This window comes from Erinaceus europaeus, chromosome 5 (assembly GCF_950295315.1).
Source record: "Erinaceus europaeus chromosome 5, mEriEur2.1, whole genome shotgun sequence".
Lineage (NCBI taxonomy): Eukaryota > Metazoa > Chordata > Mammalia > Eulipotyphla > Erinaceidae > Erinaceus > Erinaceus europaeus.
In genome coordinates, this window is record NC_080166.1 from 75,696,165 (window position 1) to 75,716,815 (window position 20,651).

Consider the following 20,651-nt stretch of genomic DNA (forward strand, 5'->3'; position numbering starts at 1 on the left):
GCTATACTTCTCCACCCCCTTTATAGCTGTCGTCTCTCATAACTTTTATGTGTTAACCATATTCAAGGAAGACTCTCCTACCTACCCTCTGCAATATTTTTTAATCACTAATATATCTATCATCTTGAACATTACAGCAATTGGATTGTCAAAATTTTAGGGAAGCACATGAACTTACTAATGAATTTTTATTGGCATTGTCCATCTAGAATTAACCATAATTTTATGCTGAGAAAATAATAAGAGTTGAAGGAGAGGTTTCAACATTAACCCAAAATTTTCAGTTTCTGTGTGTCTGTATAAATATAGAATTAAAATGTGTTAGGCAAATCAGATTTGGTCCTTTAATTTATAAATATGACATTGAAAAATCAGAAAGTTAAGTCAAAGATATACAAAGCCAATACTAACAATAGATTTTTATCTAACTCTACAAGGATTTGTATTGGAAAATAGGGGAGAGAGAAATCTTATTCTTGCTACATACTACATACAAGCACAAGTTCTTCTAGAGAAGTTTTGTGTACACTTTCTGGCTATTGATAGAAAGAACATACAGTATCCTCAGAAGATGTCAGAGAAAATGGGCTGGGGCCAGGGGATTTTTTTTTCAGTACAAATAATTTCTAAACATGTCTGTATCCCACGGGACTACACTAGATCTAAGTGATCAATCTCTCTCTCTAGTTTCTCCTGAGCTAATATTCTCACAGGAGTCTAACCATCTTGAAACTATTCTCAACTGATTGAGGAAAATGATCAATTGTATTTCAGGGTTTTGCTGTTTTGAGGGAACTCCATCCACTGCTGCACCCATAGGTCAGAGTTTATATTGGGAAATGAGAGAACAGTTCAGCACAAGAGTTTGTGTTGTACATCCTCTTATGTGGACAAAAATACCATTGCAGGGCTGGGTGGTGGTATACCCAGTTAAATGCACAGGTTAACATGTGCTTGGACCAACATTAAAATCCCAGGTGCCTTCCTGGATAGAAGCTTCACTTGAGATGAAGTAGTGGTGCAAATGTTTCTCTTTCTCTCTTCCCTCTTTATTTCTTTGTCCTATCAAACAAAACAATAGAGAAGAAAGAGAGAAAGAAAGGCAACAAAGGAAAGAAGGAAAGAAAGAAAAAAATGACTGCCAGGAGTAGGGATTCATTGTGTTTGTACCTATTTTTTTTTAAATTCATTTGCTCTTTTCAAGTATTAATAGTTGAACTGATAGTCAGATGTATATATCTTTCACTCATCTTACCCGTAAAATTATAAAGCACACTAAATTCAGTTGGAAAGCACTAAAATTAATAACGAATGTGAATCTTTATTATCCAACTAGAAAACATTTTGTAGGTTACTATTTTGATGATGAAATTTTAGAATTTTTTTTAAATTAAAGGTTGGTTTTTCAGAGTGACCCTAAAGAGCTAGGCAAGCCTATAAATTGCAGTAGAGATAATTTTTAATCAGATAGTTATCTCTAATCTTACTACTTTAAGTCCCTACAAAAACAATTTTGGGAACTCTACTGATATCAAAGGACTGTCCCACACAGTGAGACTAAGTTTCAGTTAAATCATGACTGGTGTTTGTGAGTCAATTTCAAATTCATGATTCCAATGCTTACTTTCTTTAAAAGTTTCACAAGTAATTTATTTTTCCACTTGAGAAATATGAACCACAATATTGCTCTGAGTAATCAAAAATAGAAACAATTGAGAGTGAAGTAAAAGTGAACTAAAATTTCATGTTAGCAACGTGCCATTTTTAGACTTTTATTATAACTATTTCTGATGAATAATCTGTCTGTTCCAAGAAGAGTATGGGGTGGTGGGAACTGAAAGGAACTATGAGGCACAGAGGCAGAAACATACCTTTAGTCCAGAGGGGCCACAACCCTGGGGAGAAGCAACCTTTCTCAGCCTGATGAGAAAGCAGTCCCATTTAGTGACATTTCACCAGCACTTTTATACATGGGGAGAACACAGCTGGCTAATCCCATCCTCTGAAGAGAGGCTGGGTCAACATACTCTGTCACTCAAGGAAGACGGATCCTGCAATGAGTGCAACCTAGAGTGTTCCTAGCTATGATCACAGCATGCAAGCTCAGACCTACAGGGATACAGAAGTTGTATGGGCTCCTGTGCTGAATATGGGCCCCAGATCAAATTGATGGGGTTTATAGTTAACAATATTTATATACTTTTCCCATATTTGGGAGCTACTACTCTCTTTCCTGATCCAGCTTTCTAGTCCTATTTCCAAATCTGACACCATCTCCCCAGAAAATACCTTTAGCCCATCTGCATGTTAGTTGTTGGGCTCTGACAAAAATTAGTAAAGTCATGAGCCCCTTGAAATATACCTAAAATAGACCTACTAACTTTTTCCAAAATGGAGACCCCCAAATCTCATCTGCTATATTCCTGCCTTTCGGTTCGAGATTATTATGAAACAATTTGTTCTGCTTTATATCTTAATGTTTTTCAGCCACCAAGCTGCAGATGCTATCATGATGACAACACCTGTTCCCTGGGTAGATGACCTCACCAATGTGCCCTGGAACCCGACCTCTCCAGAGTCCTGCCCCTCTGGAAAAATAGAGACAGGCTGGGAGTATGGATTGACTTGTCAATGCCCTTGTTCAGCAGAGAAGCAATTATAGAAGACAAACCTTCCACCTTCTGCACCCCATAATGATCCTGGGTCCATGCTCCCAGAGGTATAAAGAACTGGAAAGCTTCCAAGGGAGGGGATGGATAAGGAACTTTGGTGGTGGGAATTGTCTTGTTGATCATCATTAAATCAATAATATATATTTTTTTAAGAATGGGGGTAATTAAACCAATGGTATCATGATTATCTAGCAAGACAAATATGATCCTAGGCCTTTATAGACCATGTTTACTCATTACTATACAACAAGATACAACTGATCCTACTAGGGAAGGTCTGGCCAACTTCATCTGTCTTCCAAACTCTTAATTAGTATTTGGGATACTTATTAAAGATTACTGGTTAATAATCTAGCACTTTGTTTCCATTTCACTCCCGATTCTTAGTTTAGGTTTTCAGAGAACATGTAGTCACAGGAAATATTAATATTTCAATCAAGGCAATGAGAACGGAGCTGGCAAGATAGCTCACTCAGCTGGTGTGCTGCTCTGCCATGAAGGCAGCCCAGGTTTGAGCCCTGTCTTCCCCACCCTTAAGGAAGCTTTGGCACTATGGTTTCTTTCCTTTTTTTTTTTTTTTTCTGTCTCGATCTCTCTATTTGAAAAATGTTGGCTCAGAGTAGAGAAGCACTGGTAACAAGAAAAAGGAAGCCATAGGGGGTCAGGCGGTAGCGCAGTGGGTCAAGTGCACATGTGCAACATGGCTTCAAGCATAAGGATCCTGGTTTGAGCCCTGGGCTCCCCACCTGAAGGGGGCTCACTTCACAAGCAGTGAAGCAGGTCTGCAGGTGTCTGTCTTTCTCTCCCCTTCTCTGTCTTCCACTCCTCTCTCTCTGTCCTATCCAACAACAATGACAACAACAACAATAATAATAACAAGGGCAACAAAAGAGAAAAAAATAGCCTCCAGGAGCAGTGGATTCATAGTGTAGGCACTAAGCCCTAGCAATAACCCTAGAGGGAAAAGAGAGAGAAAGAAAGAAAGAAAGAAAGAAAGAAAGAAAGAAAGAAAGAAAGGAAGGAAGGAAGGAAGGAAGAAAGAGAAAGGAAAGGAAAGGAAAGGAAAGGAAAGGAAAGGAAAGGAAAGGAAAGGAAAGGAAAGGAAAAGGAGAAAAAGGAAACCATAAGCAATCCAAAACTATCTGTTAAGAGGTATTGCAAGGATATCCTAGACTCAAATATTGCAAAAACTCCTGTTTACTGTTTAAGAGGTTTTTTGCAAGGTTATTTGCACATAGGACATCTCTCAGGGCAATGAATAAACACTGAGTTAGTCTGGGAAAAATTACATCTTTTTTTTTAAATCTTGTCAAAGTTGGTACCATCAGTAACAATAGTTTCTACGTCTGAATTTATATTTTATTTTTCAATTTCGATTATTATTATAAATTACTAAATCAACTAGACATTGCTTCTCTGACACTTCCTATCCAGTAAATTGCCAGATTTGTCACTGATATAAACTGTGTAAATTTATTTTCCTTTTCATTCACACTGATACCACTTGAAGCTAACTTTCTACTGTTTATATAGGAGTTATTAAACCAAATTTGTCTCTAATAACTTGCTTTCCCTTTTATTTCTGCAGTCAAAGAAAAAGTTTCCCTAAAGGGATACATTAATCATGTCATACTCTTGCTTACAAATTTTCAAGTGCTCTCTACTGATAATTAAAAGTGCTCAAATTATGAAGACAATACCTATCTGAATTTCTTCACAATTTCATGCCTTCATTTTTTCTGTCAAAGTTAATATTGCTAATGAATAACTTTTGATTATTATGAAAGAGATCTGCAGAGAAAAATGAGAATATGCTACAATGACTTCAGTGTACCTCATACTCAACCCCATTATTAATATCTTCTATGCACATCTTGAATTTTCCACAATTTATAAATCAATACTGACATGTTATGAAGTCCAGACTTGATTCAGATATCCCTAGTTTTTACCTTACTTTAATTTTTCTGTTCAATAACCATACTCAAGATATTATTACTGAATAATATTATCTATATAAAGGGAATGAAATTTCTACCCTATAAACTTAACAACTATTTATAAGATAAAATCCTCCCAGTCTTTAAATTTAAAGTTCACCCCCCCATGTGCTCACTGGTTTTCATATGATCTTATGTGTGTTTTATAGTCTGTTATACTTCAGTAAAAAACAAAACAAAACATTTAATTTAATGCTATTCCAAGAGTTCTGACTAACAAACATCTTCAGTGCAGACTACAAGACTTAGGATTAAATTTGTGTTGTGTGTAATTCTATCTCTTTGTGCTTTACACAGTTTGTGACCCAGCTAATGCTGAACTTTTCAGTGCAAAGTACATTTAAGAAACTATGGAGGAATGTATACACTTTGAGTCAGCAGTCATGCTTTCTACATTAGTATAATAATTAATGGATTCTACATTTTAAGCAAATATATAACATTATAAGCATAAACATAATTATAAGGGGATACTCAGAGCACTAAGGAAAACACTTTTCAATGTCCAAATTAACTAGAAACAAAATACAGGTATTATACAAATTGCTATATATCATATCTATTCATCTTTGCAATTTTTACAAGGATTTATATGGCAACATACTAATGACTCAATTTGAATTTCAGTACATTTTTAAAGCAAAATAGAAATCTAACTTCTTTATAAAGTAAGACATGATGAATAGAGGTCTCATCCCAGAGAGAGTTAGTGACTGATGTCTCATGAAAGTGAATTTATGTAGTTTAACATCATTGAAATGCTACCACAGAAAAACTGATTAGTCAGAAGATCTATCATGTGTATATTGATAGCACTAACAAATGTACCTGAAATAGTCAAGTGAGCTAACACTTAATAGATTTGCTGAAATAAATATGCATAACTATATTTGTAACGACATATTCCAAGCACTAATTAAATAAAATATTTCACTAAGATTCATAAAAACACAATGCTCATATGCTAAAACAAATTACTTTCCAAATGGCTAATACAAAGTTGCTTCTTTCACTTTTTTAACATTCAATTTTTTAAAAAATAATAGCTAGTAAAATACTATCATGTGAACACAGAAACAATTAGGTTGTTAATGGGGTTTAAATGCTCTTGTGTTAATAAACCTGTGTGAAAATGTATCACGGGGCTGGGTGGTGAAGCACCTGGTTGAGCACATATATCACAATGCACTAGGACCCCTTTTTGAGCCCCTGGGTCCCCACCTGTAGGGGGAGAGCTTCATGAGTGATGAAGCAGTGTTGCAGGTGTCTCTCTGTCTATCATTCCTTCCTTCTTATTTCTGGCTGTCTATCCAACAAATAAAGATAATAATTTTTTAATGTATACTATGTTATTTATACATTTTGTAATTTCAAGGCAAAGTCTCTTGTTACCTAGCATATTCCCTGGAACAATTATAATACACTTGAGAACTGAGTGATACTTCCTTGGATGTAGGCTAAGTGTTAACTTTAAAATAAATGTTAAAGTTTTAATCAATAAAAATGTGACGATACATGCATACGTAAAACTATTAAAAATTTATTGGATCTGTCCCTTACTACAGCAGAACTGATAGCACTAAAGATTAATTAACTCAATAAATTGAAGTTCTTTAAAAATCTCCTTAATCTGTTGTTTTAATAGATGAAAATCCAAGTTCAAGCTTTCTTAGTCTCTTTTATATTGCCAATATAACTCCTTCACACAGTGAGCATGTAGACTGCTCAGAGAGGGACGCAATACAAATATATATATAATAAAAATCTTACAACTGGGAGTTTCCTTTTGAAAAATAAAAGAAGAAAGGGGCTGGATGGTGGCGCACCTGGCTGAGCGAACATGTTACAGTGTGCAAAGACCAGGTTCAAGTCCCTTGTCCCCACCTGCAGGGGGAAAGCTTCACAAGTGGTGAAGCAAGGCTTCAGGTATCGCTCTGTCTCTCTCCCTCTCTATTTCCTCCTTCCCTCTTGATTTCTGGATGTCTCTATCCAATCAATAAAAATAATAAAAAATAAAACAAAAGGGTGCTTAAAAAAACAGCTTTAAAAAGAAAAAGAAAATAATAAGAATAAAAAGGACCAAAGCTGGAAGCGTGAGGGAGATGAGAAATTGTATCCATGTGTCAACAACTGTACTGTGGCTCATTAGACCCCTTTCCCACCAATGAAGTAGAAAGAAAGGAAAAAAAAAAGGAAGGAAGGAAGGAAGGAAGGAAGGAAGGAAGGAAGGAAGGAAGGAAGGAAGGAAGGACATACCTTAATTGGCATAGTAAACTAGCAGGAGTGATATAACAGCAAGATTTATAAGATATGATTAAAAGGCCAGACATTTTCTTTAGACATTCTTTTTAAGAATTCCTAGGAAGTCACTAAAGAATACTAATTATAGGAGTGAAATGAATGAATACGTATCTCTAGGAGGTTACATATTTGTAATGAATAGTGTATAACTAAGAGAACAAGAAGCAGGAAGTGAACAAATGCCTGGGAAGGTGTGTTGAATCAGAGGAGCAGCCTGGACAGGATTCCTGGCTGTATTGAAAGGAAGTAATATAAAAGAAATTTGAGCAGAACTGGGTGGGATAAGAACATGATTTAGTGGCTCAAGCTGGGAGGAGGTGGGTTTTTTTCTGACTAGACTGAATAGTTACATGTAATGTTATTTATGGACGTTAAGAACTCCATGGGGAGGCTTGGTAAAGTATTATTGGTGAGTTTGGATGGCGGAACAATGAGGCAAATATAATGTCTTTAAGGAATTGCATTCTGGACTACATGATGGCTACCCTTGAGGCTGATGACATGCCTGCTTGGCATCGACATGACTTAAACTTGAGCCTGGGTCCCACAAAACTGGGAGAAGCTTCAGTGCTGTAGGATTTCCCCACCTCTCTCCTCTCCCTCCCCCTCGTTCTCTCTCTCCCTATCTATCTATCTATTTGGAAAAAGTCATGCCAGAGCAGTGAAGCATAAGTGATGACAAAACTACAACAGTAAAACTATAGATAAACAATATAGTGGAATTCAATTTTGTATGAAATAGATATTTTTAAAAATTATAATCCATTCTAAAATAACATTAATGCTAGCACTTAATACACATATCATTTAAAATTAATTTTATTTATAGATCAAAATTAACAGAAAAGGGAGTCCGGAGGTAGCACAGCGGGTTAAGTGCACATGGCGCAAAACACAAGGACCTGGTTCCAGCCCCTGGCTCCCCACCTGCAGGGGAGTCGCTTCACAAGTGGTGAAGCAGGTCTGCAGGTGTCTGTCTTTCTCTTCCCCCCCTCTGTCTTCCCCTCCTCTCTCCATTTCTCTCTGTTCTATCTTACAACAACAACATCAGTAACAACAATAACTACAACAACAATAAAAGCAACAAGGGCAACAAAAAGAAAAAATAAATATTAAAAAAAGAAGAAAGAAAAATATATCCATCTTGCTATGTCCTATTTTTACCAGAGGTTATACACTATAACCTATATCTCACATATTAATGCAACTTTTAGGAGTGTGTAGAAATTAAATTATTTTGGGGATGGGGAGACATCATAATGGTTATGCAAAAAAGACTTTCATGCCCAAGGCTCCGAGATCCCAGGTTAATTCCCTAGTCATCATAAGTTAGAGCTGAGAAGTGCTTTTATTGCTTTCTCTCTTTGTATATCTTTCTCTCTGTATCTCTCTCATTAAAATAAAAGAAATTCTAAACAGGAAATTAAATTATTTTAAAAATAATATTGCTATATTAACACTGAACTTTTTGTGCTTTCCATTTATCTTCAATAATACAGACTAGAACTATCACTAGAATTTGTAGTGGTGAAGTAACTATTTGGAGAAGGAAAGGAGTCTATAGAAAAACAAGAGAATAATTAACAAGTGTTCCAGTACTAGTTATTATATATATATATAAAAAGGCTAGCCAATGATAAAGTAATAATAACAACAACAGTGACAACTAATCAGGTGGTGCTGAAGAAATCTTCCTGTCTATATGCTTCTACAAAAGTCAAATTTAACTCCACTTTCAAAAACAAGACACTTAGTAATGATGAGCAAAATAAAATAACTCAACTAGAAGAATGCCTGATTTGCTATGTATACAACCTAGGTTTGGGCTCAATCTGAACAGCACTGGGAAAGATTTGGTGTTGTGGCCTTTTCCCTTCTCTCCCTCTGTCACTCTCTTTTTCTGTCTGAAAAAGAGTTGATCCAGAGAAGTGAAGCTCTGGTGACTATAAAGAAAAAAAAAATCAGAAAAGAAAAGCCAATATAATCGCCTTATGAATGCTCCTTGCCTATTATATTGAAGACTTTTAATAAGCAATAGGAATTAGGACTTCAGTGTTTAGAAAGCAGACATGACATCACTGTCAAATTTAGCTATGGATTTAATGTGAATGAGATCCATTCCTGAACAAAAATGACAATATAACTCTAGGACAAAAAAATTATCAGATATGCTCACTCAAGACTCAATGTATTATCTCCTGATCATCAACATTGTGGGATAATGCTTCCATACTTCATGAAAGCATTCTGCATATGTGAAAATCTGCTAAAGTTTTCTTGTCATCCTTCTCTTGAATAGCTTTAAAAAAATGCTAACTTGTGAATCAAAAATTCAGATGACTAGATAAGAGATATTATGTAATACAGTAAAAGCAGAACAGAAATAACACAGAACTACACCAAACCAAAACAACTTCATCCTACATTATGAATTTTCAAATTCTCAATAAATAAACAGAATAAACAACAGACAAATCAATTTCCATAAAATATGTATTTTAAAAATATACCTGTATCAGAGGGCAGGGAGTCATTGTGAGAGTCTACAAATTCTAAAATTACTACTTAAAAAAGGGTGATTAGACATTTAAACCTTCCTAGACTATTAAGCTCCTACTACTACCTCAAGTAAATATTTATGATATTAAAACTATTACAGGGGTGATAGAGCATTTTTCCCTTATTTGGTTTGAAGCAACATCTTATTTCTGCACATCTAGCATGAAACTGAATTAAATAGTTTCTCACAGTATTTTGGTAATATACTATTTAATATAAGATGCTTATGTAAAATGATGAAAATTTTGAACTATGACACTTTATATAGAAGACCGTAGTCACTTATTGTAAGCTCTAATTTTTTTTTATTTACCTGCACAAATTGATTATCTTTCCAATTTTCTCTTTGCTTTTCTTTAGAGACATTTTATCTTTACTTTGAAACACAGCATCGTTGCCATTTTGCTGCAATGAATATCCTCTATTTAGTCCAATTTTCTCATTATTTCCTTTTACTTGGATCATGTATAGAAGCACATTGCAGTCCTTTAATATGCATATAGGCAGCAACATATACACAACAGACAGTACATAAACAATTACTCAATGACAGAAAAATTCAAATCCTATGTCCTAGTCGAATGTTTCTTATTCAAATTAGTGAGATTTGGAAGTCATAGTTTTGTTTGTGATGCCACACCTCACATCAGGACTGTCTTTAGAGGTAGGTTGTAAACAATAAAGTAGGACCAGTTCAGAGTAGTTTCGTTTTAAACAGAACCAGCATTATTCACCTTGAATACTATGCTGATTCAGTTTGGCTCTGATTATATTTGTCTTTAAATGAAATTTTTTAAATACTCTTTCAATCAAATAATTCATCTAATGTGGATCCAGATTTTGCCTCACCACAAAATACACCAAATATGTTCACTGGCAGGGTGAATGCTTATTAAAGTCTTCCCCTTCCCATCTTCAAAAATTGTAATGTATAGAATTCTATCCCAGATTCTATTTTCCTAATAACACTAAATTCTAATTTTCAAACTTCCTCATACTTTAAGGGCCTATGCCAATGGCTTCCAAATTTAGATTTCATGATCTTTTTTTTTATAATTTGTTTTATTAGTTAGTGATTTAATAGTGATCAACAAGATTGTGGGATAAGAGAGGTACAATTCCATACAGCTCCCACCAATTTCCACATCCCATCCCCTCCATTAGAAGCCTCCTTATTCTTTATCCCTCTGGGAGTATGCACCAAAGATCTTTATGGGGTGTAGAAGGTGGGTGGTCTGTCTTCTGTAATTGCTTCTTCACTGGACCTGGGCACTGACAGGTCGATCCATACCCCCCAGCCTGTTTCTATTCTATTTTTTTCTGACAACCAAATTATAATTTCCAGTTGTGTCATCTGATATGAATATAAACTCTCCCTTTTACTGCTAAGATATCTTCCCCATAGTTATCTCAACTGGTTTTCAGCACTTTAGAAAACTGAAGTCAATATGCAAGTCACAAGGCTAAGATATGCTATCATACCAAGTTTACTGTTGTAGTAGTTTAAACTGTCTTGTAAATGATAATTTAAAAAGAACAACAAAAACTCCACTCACTTTAATTTTTGTAATGTTCTAGTGTGTCTTCTGGGAAGACAATGCATGGGTCCCTAGTCAGGAAATCCTTGGGCTTCCCCATAGATAGGATCACTGGTCACTCCGCCAGAAACGTCCTCTTAAGCCCTTCTGTGAACCTCTCTAGGACTTTACCCTCATTATGAACTAGCAATGGTAAGGACTGCCCTACTCTCCAAAGAGAGGCTGGGTTAGCCTACTCTGCCACTTGAGGAAGACTGGTCCTGAAATGAGTGCCACCTACTTAGAATGTTCCCAGCTGTGAGCATGGACTGCAAGCTCAGACTGACAGAGACTTGGAGGTTATACAGGCTCTTGTGATAAATATGAATATATTTGGGCTCTAGATCAGATTGATATAGTAAACAATTAATTGTACTTACATATTTTCTTCAAATTTGGGAGCTACTTTCTGACCTAATCTAGATATTCTCAATGCTGGTGCCATCCTCCTAGACAATAGTTTTAGTACACCTTGATGTTAACTATCAAGCTCAAGCAAAAATTACCGGAGTCATGCACCCCTAGGGACATACCTAAAATAGCCTTTCTAGCTTCTTTTCACCCTAACACTCCTATTCTCATCTGTTCTATTCCTACATCTTGGTTCCTGGTTATTAAACATTTTGTCCTGCTTTATATCTTGCTGCCTTTCAGCCAACAAGTTGCAGATGCTATTATGATTCTATCCTGACTTCCCTGGGCAGACAGCCTCATCAGCATGTCCTGGACCCTCACCTCCCCAGAGGCCTATCCTATTAGGGAAAGATAGACATAGGCTGGTGGAATATTAATCAACCTGCAACGTCCATGTCTATCAGAGAAGCAATTACAGAAGCCAGACCTTCCTCCGTCTGCATCACAAAATTAATTTTAGCTCATACTACCAGAGGGAGAGAAATGTTAGGGAAAGATGACTAGAAGGCTCTGAACCCCAATTCCATCAGGACCCTGAGAGAGAAGAGGAAATAAAGGAAGGACACTCTGAGGTAGTTCAGAGGTGAAAGGAGGAGAAGGCAGGACCATGAGTGTGAGTGTGTGTGTGTGTGTGTGTGTGTGTGTGTGTGTGTTTAGTTAGTTATTTAAAGATGTAATAATCAACCCATATCTGTTACATTGAGAGAACAACTATAGTTTCTAATGGAGAGAATGCAGACATGGAACTCTGGTAGTGGGAAAGGTATGAAATTATATCCCTTCTGTCTTATAATTTTGTAAATCAACATTAAATCACTAAGTAAAAAAAGAAAGAAAAAATATAACAGTTTTGAAATGGGAATTAACTGGAGCAAGTCTGTTGTATTCAGCATTTCTCCTATTCTTTATATTGATTGGTTTATTATATATTAGTTTTAATTAGTGATTTACTATGAAATGTGCTAATCCCAAAGCATAACTTAAGAGATAAGAATTTGTAAGAGTATTGAGAGACCAGCAGAGACATAGAATTGAAAAAGAAGATGGAAATGGGAACCAGGTAGTAGTGCAGCGGGTTAAGCGCAGGTGGCGCAAAGCACAAGGACCGGTGGAAGGATCCCGGTTCAAGCCTGCAGGCTCCTCACCTGCAGGGGAGTTGCTTCACAGGTGGTAAAGCAGGTCTGCAGGTGTCTATCTTTCTCTCTTCCTCTCCGTCTTCCCTCCTCTATCCATTTCTCTGTCCTATCCAACAACAACAATAATAACTACAACAATAAAAAACAACAAGGGCAACAAAAGGGAATAAATAAATGAATAAATATTTTTTAAAATCTTAAAAAAAAAAGAAAATGGAAATAGGGAAAAATTTTTATAATAGCTCCCAGGGTTATCTATGGAGCCTAGTGCCATATGACAAACCTACTACTCCCAGTGGTAATTTCTTTCCTTTTTTTTTTTCTTTTTGATAGAAATTGAGAAGAAAGGAAGGGAGACAACAGGTAGGGAGAAAGAAAGGGAGAGTTGATGCAGCACTGTTACATTGTTTCTGAGGTCCACTGCAGGTGGGGACCAGGAACTTGAACCTGGGTCCTTGTGCATGGCAATGCTTGCTTTACACTGATTTCACTGAGGCCTGGCTCCTAGGAGAAAATATGAATGGAGCAATTCCTAAGAATCAGAAGTCTTCAAATCCAGTCAGAGGGGAAGGGCAGTTTTTGACTATATAGCAATCCCTGCTAAAGCTATCACTAGCAAGATAGTCTTTTTATCTTTTTTTTTTTAATGGAAATTATTGCTAACCATCAAAATTCTGTCCAGGGTTTCTAATGGGTAGAAATTCAAAGGAATCAAAGTATGAATAACACTTGTTCTGACTACACATGGAAAGATGCTCACTGGAAAGTTTATAGATTACAGAAAATAAAGGGCTTTGGAAGCAAAGGAGTTGGGCTTGGAGACAACACAGGTTAGATTTACCTTTCCAATGCTGGAAAGTAGGTAAACTAGTGGGTAGAGTGCATTCCTTGAATGAAAGAGGTCCCTGGTTCCATCTCCAACACTCATTTTTGTGTTTTCCCTTTCTTTCTATTTCAGCAACATCAAGGTTTGGTGGAAGGATGAGAGGGGTTGTGAGAGGGTTGGAGATAAGGTACCTGATGGTGGAGGGAGACTTAAACTTCGCCCACCCTGTTCAACGCTTGACGTCTCGTCACCCAATCTGGTCCCCTACGCCTACACTGAACTTCACTGTTCTAGTCTCTTGGAAACAGAGTTGGCCGTCAGCTGAGGTAAAGAACAAACACCTCATCACAGACCCCTGCAAGCGTCAACCCGGCTTTGACCTAGCACGTTATGATTGGGCCCTCCTCAATCGCTATCGAACAGGCCATGGCCGGTGTGCCGCTATGTTCCATCGCTGGGGAGCCAGAGACGACCCGAACTGCCCCTGTGGCTCCAGACAGACTATGACCCACATAGTCAACGACTGCCACCTCTCCAGATTCAAAGGAGGTCTCGAGGCTTTGCATCAGGCTCAACCTGATGCTGTTGACTGGCTACGGAAGAAGGGCAAACGCTAGAAGAAAAAGGTGGGAATAGTGTGCAGACACCTATCACAGGAAGTTGAGAAATTACATCCATGTGGGGGAAAGAACAAAACAAAACAAACAAAACTGTGTTGCAAATCAATGTTTACTAGTGGAATGTTTTGGAAAAAAATAAAAATAAAGGACACTGATGATAGAAAAATAAGAACAGGTTGATAAGAAACTGTGATAGGAAGATAGATGAGAAAAAGGGGTTGATCAAAGGGTGGTGAAAACTTGGTAAGGAAGAAAGATATCTCCCATCTCTACTAGCTACATATAGTTTCATGAAGGCAGCTCCAATTCATTTATTATCAATGAGAAAATAACTTTGTTTATCTGTTTAAACACCTGATAAACATTGAATGTACTAATAATGCCACATAATCAATGAAATTCTATTTTAGGTAATCCTTCAAAGTTGAACTCAGATGCTAACCCAAATAATTCATAGATTACCTAAGTGCGGCTTTCAGATTCATAAAACAGTTCCATATTTACTGATAAAAATGTATAGAAACTACATATTTTACTGGAGGCATTTCTACTGGTACTTTCACTCTTAGACTAGCAATTGTTTTGTGTGTATTGTTAATTTTACCAAATAATTGTTTCTTTATGAATAAGAGCTACTTTTATATCAATATTGGAGACAAACATTTCAACTGAAATGAAAATTTCTGGAATAAGTTAGCCTTACATTTTCTATTGATGCTTTTGTTTCTTCTCATCAAATACAATATATTGTTCAGTTAGTGAATAGGAAGAGTTTAAACTGTTAGTGTCTGTAGCATGCTACTATTTTTATTAATAAATTTCCTCGTGAAGATATCGCAATCAATATACTACTTACTTTATGCAAGTTTACAAGTATAGCAAATAAATTACTGTCAGTAACTTTACTATACACTTAGATGAATTTATCTGTGCATTTATATATCAAGATTTAAATCCATTATTCAAAACATATCTAAAAGCTCTGACATTATAATATCTTAAAAACCATCAAATGATTTTAGGCACTTTAAATAAACATACAGGTTTGCAAAACCTGTGGCTATTAAATAAGTATTAAGATTAATTTGTTAAAAATGATTAAAAAAACAACATATTTTTGATATGTTTCAACATATGGAATTTTATATGGTAAAAGATGAAAAAAATCTTTCTATTACTTAATCACATAGAAGACTTTTCAATAAATCAACCTTAAAATAAATCCAGCATAATTATATTCATTGCAGAAATAATAACATAAATATATATGGCATACTAAATACATTCATTTCTGTATTGAATGTGTATATGTATGTGTTTATAATAAAATTTCAACATAACTAGAAAATAAATAAACATTCTACCGATTCATATGAACAGACTGCACACTCAACAACATTTATTACCTTCTACACTTGTAGATCAATTGATAAATAAGTAAATAAGTGACTTAGAAACTACTTTCACAGAGTTTAAACATTTTCCACTGAAAACTAAACAATTTAAAATAAAATATTTGATACTATCAATAATCTAAAATTAATATTGTATTTGTCAACACAACATGCAATTGTGATTGTAAAATATTTCTACAATAGCTCTTTTCATTTGTGTAGTTAGACATACAGACACCTATTCACAGTCTCTGGGTCTAGCACACTAGAATTGCTTGATTCTCTTTGGGTTAATCATTAGCAAATATTCCATTGTGTTTGAATCAATAAAAATATGAGTTTAACAAAAGATATAGTGAATTGAAAATAGATTTTTAGAAATATAAGTATGTATTAGTTAGAATTAGTTTTCCATCCCCATCAGGGTAACCCAGCCCATGCCTATTTGATATTCTTGGAGACTCAGATGTTAAAAAAAAAGTCCAAATTTTAGCTTAGTACATAATTGAATGTCTTAAAAAAACTACTTTGAAGTTAAATCTCACACTAGAAGTAAACCAGCATTCCAGCATTGCTGGGAACTATAAAATTCCAATTAAGTGTTCTTTTCAAGTTCAAGTAAATCAGTATGTCAAATATATAGCTCACTCTAGTCATATTTCCCTCATTAGTAAAAGGCAAGGCTAGAAAATGCCTACAAAGGTAAAACCAAACAAACAAAAACAAACAAACAAACAAAAAAACCAATCTAGTCACACTGGTTCTTATTTTAAGACTGAATAATTGCTTTTTGTCTGGAGTAATGACAGGATTTGCTTTCTTTTGATATATTATCAATGATCCATTCCACCGTGATAAACTGTCAACTCTCGTTCTAATCGGTTTATAATGACTGCTTAAGCTTTACACTCTGTAAGCATTGGAAGACTTCACTCACCTTGTTCAAGTGGTTGGCTTTTAGTTGAAGTAGTTTTCATCTTGAGTGCCTCCCTAACAGACATGTCACAGCAGGAGCCTTTGTTAGTGTCTTGGTCACTGTCAGCCTGATCACTGTCCCCGTGCCCACTGTCTCTCAGGCTGGCTCTTTCTGGGTCCTTAAACGTGGAGCTACTGAAATACATATAAAGAAAAAGAAGAGAAAGTGTTGTCTCTACGAGTTTGAATCTGAAGTGTAGTCTCTTGCAAAGCAATTTTGACACGAATGCAAATGGGGAAGCTGAGAAAGTTATTTAATAGGCCTTACCTTTGAACAAACTGCTGCCTGCTGCCCATGTAATTGGGCTCTGCGGGAAAATTGTCTGTCTGCGAAAGAGAAGGAAAAAAATACGTATAGTTGTACACTGGACAAATCTCCTGCAGAGCAACAAGATTTCCTAGTGGAAAAATGATTAATAATTCAAAAATTCCCTTAATCTTCAGATTTGTACATTTTAATTAAATAGGAAATTGCTGACATGTAATTATGCACTCAGAACAATTAAATGATTTCGGTCCACAAATTACCTGTTAAAGTAAACAATGAGCCTGTCATATCTGGCATTCTCTGTTAGTACCAGGATGGATAGTACTGAGTTGTTCCATTACTTAGGTATTAAGATTGAATATTTGTGGGAGGAGTGAAAAAGTGACCCAATTTCTCCATGTTAAAAGAGTGAATTATTTAATAATACTCATTTTTAAACAGAATTATATCATCTGTTGGAATTTTATGCTCTCCTTGACTTAATATCATTTCTAGTCATCCATCCTCAATTAAGAGATACAGAGCCAATTTTACAGTCATGATATATATGGGTGAATTCATATCTGTAATTCATTCTCTAATACAACCCTCCTATAGTAATTGTTACTTTCTGCTTATTAAAAACAAATTAACACAATATTTTATTAAATAAAATGTTGCTTAAAGCATTAAGAGTAAAGACATTGAGAAAGCAGGCTTGTTTTTGTGGTTGTTTTTACTGCTTCCAAACTGACATGGAGGTCTGCCAAAAAGAACTGAATTCTCCTTCTATAATGGAACAGACTCTTTTGGGAGAAAGAGACTAGATCTTTCATAGATCTCCCCATTACTGTACATTCATACACACTACTTCTACTTGCAGCTGACTCAGCAACAAAGGTTCTCCTGTTTTCTTAATCATTTCATATCACACATTGTGCTCTGAAGCAGCTCTGGGTTCCTACAAGATGAACCAGAATTCGAGTATTCAGTGACACAGGAGCTTACAATTCATGAAGCAAGAGGACCCAAGGTAAGACATCAGGTAGTGCAATATGTTTTCCTTATAAATAATCTTAATTTAAACTTTCAGGACTCCCCCCAAATTTTTTAAATTATTAGTATTGCTTTTTGAATGATGGCAGAGGGGGAAAGGGTATGTTAAGAGTAAAAGTTTAAAGTACAAATTGCCACTGTCTTTTAGGTGTTTGGAGACAGGAAAAGCTCCTGTAAGTTTTGTAGCCTGTAATATTTTTATATTGCTGATCACAAGAAATTTATCAATTTAGATACAAAGATAAAGTACACACATTTCTCAGTGCTGGTACTTTTAATTAGTAGTCGGTAAAATACATTTATATTAACATTTTATAGTAATATCAATATTTTACTAGTTGCTAGGATCTGCAGACACTTTTTGCGTGTTTGATGACAGATTGTGCTTTTTAAAGTTAACTTGATTCCTAGTAAAATAAAATTAATAGTATTCACCACTAAGGACAAAATATCTGCAAAAGAATTTTGTCAATATTTAAATTTATAGTTACTCAGAAGTTCCAAAGTTAAACTTAATAAGATCTAGTTCATCTTTTGAATTGGTTAAAAACAAAAATCTAAATTGAACCCATAAATACTCAGGTAAAAGGTAAATAATATTCGGAAAATTAGAATTCTCACTATTAAGAGTAAAGTATTGAATATTAAGTGAGGGGGGAGATTTAAATTAGAATACATATATCCTATGATAACCAATCACTTAATTTTGATGGGTTTAATTAACTGGAACTTTACAGCATCTCTGTAGTTTGAAAAAAAAACTACATCTCTTATTCTACTAGGAATAGTATCTAAAAATGCACATTAAAATGCTAAGCTGTTCTAATAAAATAAGAGATATACAGTCAAAAATGAAATTTTCCTTGAGTGAAGAGTTGTTTTAAATGCATGTTGTGTGAACACATGTGCATATTTGTCTACATATATGAATCCCAGTGTTTGAGAAAGTTGAATAGTAGTGTTCCTACTAAACATCAAGTAGTTTTATAGTGAAGAAAAAATTAGTTTTAGTGGTGAACTTAATGCAGCATTCAAAGATACTGAATTATAGTGATGTATTCTTGGTATCTGTAAATTTTACAAGTTAGTGTTATTTATTTTTATAAACTCTTTTAAAAAGAAAATAGTGGGAAATGGGTGGTAGCTCAGCAGGTTAAGCACATGTGGCGTGAAGCACAAGGACCAGTGTGAGGATCCCTGTTGGAGCCCGTGGCTCCCCACATGCAGGGAAGTCACATCACAGGCCATAAGCAGGTCTGCAGGTGTCCATCTTTCTCTCTCCCTCTGTCTTGCCCTCCTCTCTCCATTTCTCTCTGTCCTACCTAACAATGACAACACCAATAACAACTACAACAATAATAAAAAAAAACAAGGGCAGCAAAAGGAAAATAAATAAATAAATATACAAAGTTTTTTAAAAAAGAAAATAGAATAATTAAAGGAAGTTAGTGAGAAACATTTGAAAGAAAAAAAATAAGAACAAGGAAAACTGGAAAATAAAAAAAAGAAAATAGAATAAAAATACTTGAAGGAAAGCTGATTTGTGGAGGAGTAAATGAAGAAATTGGAGTGCTTTTGTAGAGTTTCAGAACGTAGAGTTTTCAAGGTTTGTGAATTATTAGGATTTTTCTGTTTTGTTTGTTTTTACCAGAGCACTGCTCAACTTTGGTTTATGACCTAGGACTTCTGAGCCTCAGGCATGAGAATAACGATTATACTATCTTCCCCCACCCAAATCAGTATCTTCTTTTTTTTTTTTTTCCTCCCAGAGCACTACTCAGCTCTGTTTTACAGTGGGGGATTGAACCTGAGATCTTGGAGCATCAGGCATGAGATCCTCTTTGCATAACAATTATGCTAACTCCCCCACCTCCCAAATCAGTATCTTAAACTAACACACTAATGTCTACATTTCATCTTTAAAATAGGTAGAAACATGAAATACTGTGTTTGTATTTATAATTATAATAGTGAAATAGCCAGTTGACGATAATAAATATAGAACTAATTCATTACAGCACTGTTTCTAATATAAAAAATAACATTTTCATTATCCAAGCTCCAAGGGCATCTGAAAACCCATTTAAATTAATATACACATGGGTTCCTGAATTTGAATCTGTATCACTTCATAAACCAAAGTAAAATGGTGTTCTTGTTCCTACCAGTCTGTCTTTAATTAAAAACAAATCTACATTTAAAAAAGTTCCCAGTAGGGTGCTGGCCAGTGGCTCACCAGATTAAGCATTCAGGGACCAGAATAATAATACTTGTTTGAGACCTGCCAGGTCTTCATCTGCAGGGTGGAGCAGGTCTGCAGGTGTCTTTTCTCTCCCACTCTCCGTCTTCCCCTCCTCTCTCAATTTTTCTCTGTCCTATCCAGCAACAATAATAACAACAACAATAAAATGGAAAAAATGGTTTCCAGGAGCAGTGGATTCGTAGTGCAGGCACCAAGCCCTAGCAATAACCCTGGAGGCAAAAAAAAAAAGTGTCCAGTGATGTAGTTCAGCAGGTAGAATAAAGGAAGCTTAGTTGATCTGGTGTCTCTCTTACTTCCTTTTATAAATAAATAAACTTTTTAGAAAAATCAATTACATAACCTAAAGTAAAATTCACAATTCACATAGAAAAAATTTTTTTGTGTATCATAATGTCAATTAACTTAGAAAAAGAAAAGCATTCAGATATTTACCAACACTGCAATGTAAAACTATACATTTCATAGTTTACTTTGTATACTGATAAATTTTAATTCGTAAGTTCAATAACAAACTGAAATTTGAAGTAAATACTTACACCCTTTTTTTAAGAGACTTTCATAGTCTTTTTCTCTGTCTCTGTCTCTCTCTTAAGATTTTATTTATTTATTCA

At 35.2% G+C, this 20,651-nt stretch overlaps 1 protein-coding gene across 5 annotated transcripts in view; it reads right to left on the reverse strand.

Annotated features, from left to right (window-relative positions):
- Positions 1 to 20,651, reverse strand: part of PCDH17 (protocadherin 17) — a 114,008-nt gene that overhangs the window by 52,649 nt on the left and 40,708 nt on the right. Inside the window, exons 2-4 of one of the 5 annotated variants that reach the window (XM_060191428.1) lie at positions 16,743 to 16,801; positions 16,437 to 16,609; positions 4,373 to 4,463 (exon numbers count right to left, since the gene is read on the reverse strand). In XM_060191428.1, coding sequence (XP_060047411.1) covers positions 4,387 to 4,463; positions 16,437 to 16,609; positions 16,743 to 16,801 — 309 coding nt within the window. In that variant the 3' untranslated portion in view covers positions 4,373 to 4,386. Of the gene's footprint in view, positions 1 to 4,372; positions 4,464 to 16,436; positions 16,610 to 16,742; positions 16,802 to 20,651 lie in introns of those variants that run through there. The other 4 variants (XM_060191427.1, XM_007536458.3, XM_060191429.1 and 1 more) reach the window with 4 other exon arrangements.